This window comes from Tupaia chinensis, unplaced genomic scaffold, assembly GCF_000334495.1.
Source record: "Tupaia chinensis unplaced genomic scaffold, TupChi_1.0 Scaffold000416_1, whole genome shotgun sequence".
Classification (NCBI taxonomy): Eukaryota; Metazoa; Chordata; class Mammalia; order Scandentia; family Tupaiidae; genus Tupaia; species Tupaia belangeri.
Window position 1 is genome coordinate 1,850,148 of NW_006159921.1, and position 6,172 is coordinate 1,856,319.

The 6,172-nt window shown below is 50.9% G+C and overlaps 2 protein-coding genes across 2 annotated transcripts in view; both read left to right on the forward strand.

Annotated features, from left to right (window-relative positions):
- The window catches only part of MKS1 (MKS transition zone complex subunit 1), a 16,783-nt gene extending 10,622 nt beyond the window's left edge, over positions 1 to 6,161 (forward strand). The window contains exons 10-18 of the mRNA XM_006154652.3: positions 144 to 186; positions 443 to 508; positions 3,568 to 3,638; positions 3,939 to 4,008; positions 4,109 to 4,216; positions 4,616 to 4,749; positions 5,311 to 5,393; positions 5,471 to 5,568; positions 5,666 to 6,161. Of these exons, the coding sequence (XP_006154714.1) occupies positions 144 to 186; positions 443 to 508; positions 3,568 to 3,638; positions 3,939 to 4,008; positions 4,109 to 4,216; positions 4,616 to 4,749; positions 5,311 to 5,393; positions 5,471 to 5,568; positions 5,666 to 5,757 (765 nt within the window). The 3' untranslated portion in view covers positions 5,758 to 6,161. The remainder of the gene's footprint in view (positions 1 to 143; positions 187 to 442; positions 509 to 3,567; positions 3,639 to 3,938; positions 4,009 to 4,108; positions 4,217 to 4,615; positions 4,750 to 5,310; positions 5,394 to 5,470; positions 5,569 to 5,665) is intronic.
- Positions 1 to 6,172, forward strand: part of SKA2 (spindle and kinetochore associated complex subunit 2) — a 1,094,818-nt gene that overhangs the window by 965,171 nt on the left and 123,475 nt on the right. The window lies entirely within an intron of this gene.

Below are 6,172 nucleotides of genomic sequence, written 5' to 3' on the forward strand. Positions count from 1 at the left end.
AGGGAAGTATGGGGGAGAGAAAGTGCGGTAGTGACACCGAGGGCCTGGCTTCCCGTGTCACGTCTGTGGCTGCGTGGCCTGGGATGGAGGAGAAGGACAGTGTCCTCCATACCCCTGATCTTTCCCACTTCTTTCCACTTTAGACTGTCCCGGGCGCCCTCCGGCTCTTTGTAAATGGAGAGGTGGGTAAGTGTCTTTCCAGATAGAGCGTCCAAGTGCTTGGGCAAGTGCCTGGGTGGAGCTGTGAGTAATCCATCCTGCTCCGGTGGAGTCCTTGGGTTGTCTGCAGTGCTTGGAGAACTCAGTGCTGAGTCTTTCCTGGAATCTCACAGGGTTCCTGGCCCTTAAAAACCTTTTTCCAGGGTGTATAGGCCTCTTAGAACCGGGTAGGGTGCTAAGGATGATAGAATAAGGTAAAATCGTTTTCTGTTTTCTCTCCTAGTTTCAGCTCAAGGCTATGAGTATGACAATCTCTATGTCTTCTTCTTTGTGGAATTGCCAACTGCTAGTAAGTAAAATTCTACGTGTTTTTAAGAGGTTTTTGCTATAGCAAGAGACAGAGAGACAGAAAGCGAGAAATCACCCCCCAGGGGGGATGGCCATGCCGCAATCCCTTCTCCTCCATTCTCCTCTTGGGATCTTGGGCATGCACACACACGTGCCCAGCGTGAGTTTAAGCCACCGGGTCCGGGACGCAAACCACAGTTGACTACGTGGGAGTCCAGTGACATAGCCATTACACCAACTGCTGGTCCCTGTAAGTAAATTCTTAAGCCTCTCCCTTATATCCATTCTAACAGGTCTAGAGGCATCCACCAGGTTTCCATCCCTACTTTTTCACTGAAACTGTTACTATTCTTTTCAAGATCATAGATCACATCCATGTGGCCAAATCCAGTGGTGACTGCTCCCTTTCACCTGTGTGACGCAGCCCACTTTTCTTCATGAAACATTTCTCTTGGCTTCTGGCTCCACACTGCTCTCTTCCTTCTCATCATTCCCTTTGGCTGGTTCCTCCTCTTCTGCTGATCTAACTATGAGAGTATCCCAGGCTGAGCCTACACCTCCTGCTACTCCACCTACAGTCTTCCTAGGTGTTCTCATCCACCTCTTGGCTATCTGACTCAGACTGCCAGATTTCCATCTCTGGCCTTGGCAGCTCCCCTCAACTCCAGGCTCAGACCCAGTTATCTCTGCTTAACATGACCAAAAAGAACTCTGGATTCTTCCTCTTCCCTCAAACCTCTCCTCCCTAGTCTTTCCCCTCCTAGTAAACCGGCAACGACATCTACTTAGTTGGTAACGTCAACAATCTAGGGGCCGCCCTTGATTCCTTACTTTCTCTGGCTCCGTGCCGCCAATCAGCCAGTCATTCCAGCAGCAGTTTTTGTCGGCTCTTTTTCACAAGCTGGTCTGCGTCTGCCCATTCTCCGTACCCTGCACCAACCATCGCCCACCCTGTCTTGCCCGCTAGGCCACTGCGTTAAGTTCTGACTCCTTTGCTTCTTCTCTTGCTCTCCGTATATTCCATTTCACCACATACACCAGAGCCAAATTGAGCTTTTCTTAAGGTTTTGTGTGTGTGTGTGTGTGTGTGTGTGTGTGTGTGTGTGTGTGGCCATAGGGCATATACGCTTGCTGAAGAGAGACAGACAGTGAGAGGGAAAGTGAGAAATCATCCTTTGGGGGGATGACCAAGCCGCAATCCCTTCTCCTCATAGGATTTTGGGCACACGCACATGTGCCTGACATGATTTTCAAACCACCAGGACTTGAACTGGAACCACAGTTGGCCATGTTGGAAGTCTAGTGTCTTTTATTTTTTTCATATAGTATGTTTTTGAAGATTTACTTAACTTTATTTATCATGATTATTTTTAATATTTCCAGAGAGAGACACAGAGAGAAAGGGAAAGTGAGGGGAACCAGCAGTTAGCATAATGGCTATGTCACTGGACTCCCACGTAGTCGACTGCGGTTCGTGTCCCGGACCCGGTGGCTTAAAACTCACGCCGGGCGCGTGTGCGTGCGTGCCCAAGATCCTGAGAGGAGAATGGAGTTGCGGCGTGACCATGCCCCCTGGGGGGTGATTTCTCGCTTTCTGTCTCTATGTCTCTCTCTGTCTGTCTGGCGAGCACACGCGCCCTACAGTGAAAATCTCTCAAAGAAAAAAAAAAAGAAAAGAAAGGGAAAGTGAGAAAGCAAGCCTCTAGGTCTGGGACTCGAACCATAGTCGGCCATGTGAGAGTCCAGTGCCCTTAACCATCACACTACCTGCCAGTCCCATGGAGTCCAGTGCCTTAACCACCACACCATCTGCTTGTCCCCAGATTGAGCCTTAAAAAATGTAAACCATGGGACAGCAAGTAGCGTGGTGGTTAAGGCGCTAGGCTTCCACATTGGCTGACCAGGATTCGAGTCTAAGACCTGGCAAATTACTTTTTCACTTTCCCTCTCTTTTTATCTTTCTCTGCTCAAATGAAAATAATAATAATAACATTAAATAAATTATTATTTGAAGAAAAAAAAGTAAACCAGTCACACCCATGAGCTTGAAAACCCACCAGCTTCCTTTTCCACTTAGAGTGAAATCCAAACTCCATACCGTGAACGAGCCGGCCCCTGCCTGTCTCAGCTACAGCATTGCGGTCACTCTGCTCCTGACCATGCCAGGTGGAATTATACTGCAGCACTTGTTCAGGGCCGTTTCCTCCGTCTGAAACCCTTTCTGACGTATGTTTGCATAGTTGGCTCTTCTTGAGTTTAGTTCTCAGCCAGTATCTCTTCTCAGGGCCTTTTTTCACCACCGAATCTAAAGGAGCCTCAAGACACCCGGTCCTTTCTCCCTGCTGTGTTTTCAGTACAGCACTGCTGCTGCCCATAGTCTCTTGTTGGCTTGTTAGTTGTCTGTCCTGTCCCTCCACCCCCCTGACTCCAAGAATGTTGTATGTTAGCTCAACGAGAAATAGGGGTCCTTTCTATCTGGTCACGGACATATACCCAGGATTTACTAGCACAAATGAGACTTCAAAACATGGGTGGAAAGTGGAATTCAAGTATGAGTTTATTTCTTGATTCCTCTCTTGCTCTTCTTATAGTCCATTTTGCCACATACACCAGAGCCTGATTGAGATTTTTTTTTTAAGTTTTTTTTTAAGACAAAATAAAAAAATTGAAATTCATGCATAGTTCTGTCATAATACATATTCTCCTTGAACTTTTTGAGGGCCCCTTGTAACAGCCTTGGTAACCATGCCTTAACCACCACGCTACTTGCTGGTCCCATGGTTTATATTTTTTAAGGCTCAATCTGGGGGCCAGCAGGTGGCGTGGTGGTTAAGGCACTGGACTCCATGGAACTGGCAGGTAGTGTGATGGTTAAGGGTGTTGGACTCTCACATGGCCGACTGTGGTTCAAGTCCCAGACCTAGAGACTTGCTTAAATGGTAAATAATGATTGACTATGTGAATGAGTAAGTGCATAAATCAATAAGGGAACTTAATTTTATTCTGAAAGACTTGTTCTCCTCCCAGCTGCTCTTACTGTGCCTGGTCTTTGACTTTCAGACTGGTCGAGCCCGGCAGTCCAGCAGCTCTCAGGAATAACACAGACCTGTGCCACCAAGTCCGTGGGAATGGTATGGAGGATGACAGAAGATGCCTGGGGTGGCATTTGAAGCTTTATCAGGCCCACGGCTGTGGACTCCTGGGAGGACTCCAGGGTTGGGTCTGTGTGGACTTTGCAGGCCTACGTGGTCCCAGGGTCCTCTGCCTCTTTGAGAATGGCAGTAGCTTACGTTTGGGTGTTCCTTTGCCTCTCAGCCTGTTTCCCACTGAGAGTGCAGGTGACCCGTCGTTGGCCACAGGGGGAACACTTTCCAAGTGAGGTCTTGCCTGTCCTATGAGGCTGAGTATAAGGCGACACTCTTCTTTTTTAGGACAAGGTGGCATACTTCTCCTTCCCGTTCACATTTGAAGCCTTCTTCCTCCACGAGGATGAATCTGCCGGTGAGTAGTTCAGCAGCTGCTGCTGGGCCTTGGTTTTCCTCAGCCGCTGTCTGTGGTGGAGGCCTGCTGTGACCTGGCTGTGTCTCTCACTTGCTCCCAGACGCTCTCCCAGAGTGGCCTGTGCTCTACTGTCAAGTCCTCTCACTGGACTTCTGGCAGAGGTACCGTGTGGAAGGCTACGGGGCTGTGGTGCTGCCCGCTACCCCAGGTAACTTCTCATCTTCCCTTCACCCACCCACATGCCTCATGGGAACAAGGCTAACACTTGCAAGGTTTCAAGTACTTCTGAGGAGAGTGAGGGCTAGTGCTAGGCCAGGCATTGTGCTAAGCGCTTCTCACTTAATTCTCCCAAACACTCTGTGAGGTGTAGACCTCTTGTTATTTTCATTTTATTAGATGAGGCTCGGAGAGGTTGAGAAACTTGTCCTAGGTACACTAGTAATTACTGGCAGAGTTGATTTCCAAACAGGTGCTCTTAACCACCATGGTGACCATCACCAGACCAGATGCTTTAGGGGTGCTAGGTCTGTCATCATCATTGTGGGGGGTCAGGCAGGGGCCACACACCCTCTCAGGACCTGACCCAGTGTCGTCTTGCCTTGCATAGGCTCGCACACCCTGACGGTCTCCACGTGGAGACCCATGGAGCCTGGCACGGTGGCTGAGCTGAGGAGGTTTTTCATCGGTGGTTCTCTGGAACTGGAGGACCTCTCCTACGTGCGGATACCAGCGACCTTTAAGGTGACTTTATCTCTGGGGAGACGTGCTGGGACCTCCTGTCTTCCTGTTCTGTGGAAGGGGGCATCTGGGTTGTAGCCCCCTAGTTTTTCACTGCTTCAGTATTCCTTAGCCCCTTCCTTCCTGTGGCTTAAGCTGGAAGTCATGACCACTTTGCAGGCCTGCCTGGTCCCGTGCCTCTTTGAGAAGAACAGCAGTCATTCTGAACCAAGTTCAGATGTCTACCCTGCTGTCCTTGGAGAGCTCTGCAAAATAGTTCCATTTCCCTGGTCCCTACCAGAATTCCTGTCCCCTGGCCCCCACACCGAAGGCCTTGGCAGTCAGATGTGGAGAGGGCTCATGAGAAACATGGGAGATTGCTTATTCTCAAATGGGGTTGGAATGTGCCCTGACTTACAGGGAGCCCAGTGTTAGTGTTGAGGGGATACGGTCTGGGTGTTGGGATGAGGTTTCCCCAACAGACTTGCTCTCCCCAAGAACGGGAATAAGAACAGGAGTGAGGCCCGCAAGGTGCCCGGGTCTAGAGACCACAGAAACCTGATACTATCTCAACTGTACACCCAGGGAGAGCGTCTGAGTCGCTTTGGACTCCGCACAGAGACCACAGGCAGTGTTACTTTCCGCTTGCACTGTCTGCAGCAGTCCAGGTGAGTGACTAGGCCTCTGCCTTGGACTCCTCTCTCTGAGGGTGGAGAGCTGCCATGACCATGAGGTGTCCCTGCAGGGCCTTCATGGAATCAAGCTCCCTCCGGAGAAGGATGCAGAGTGTCTTGGACCGTCTGGAAGGGTTCAGCCAGCAGAGTTCCATTCACAACGTGCTGGGTAGGTCCCCTTCCCCCAGCTGGCCACCCAGAGTCAGCACAGGCCACGCTCCTCCCCACACCCTGGCCACTGACTGCCATGTCTGTTTCCCTGACAGAGGCCTTCCGTCGAGCCCGGCGCCGCATGCAGGAGGCCCGAGAAAGCCTCCCCCAGGACCTAGTGAGCCCCTCAGGAACCTTGGTCTCCTAGCTCAAGCTGCCCTGGCCCGCCGTGCAAGAGGACAAGATGAGGGGTGGCCGAGGCTAGTGCTCTCTTGCCTGCTTGACTAGAGGCCTGCTGAGACATGGAAGAGCTGGGAAAATCCCCAGGCCAGTCCTCTGCTTAGCCTTCAACTGATCATGGCCCTCTGTGGTCCCCCATTCTCATTTTAGCCACTGTAAATGGGCATCACAACAAGGCAAGCTTTTTGGTCCGAAGCTGGTTCAGTGACCCCGTAATTGGTCCATCCTGGCTACAGCCCGACTTTCCTCACAGTCTCAATAGCACAGGGCTGCAGGGCTCATCTGTCCCACAGCCTTTAAAATGGCAGAAGGTGGGAACCAGCAGTTAGCGTAATGGCTATGTCGCTGGACTCCTACGTAGTCGACCGCGGTTCGTGTCCCGG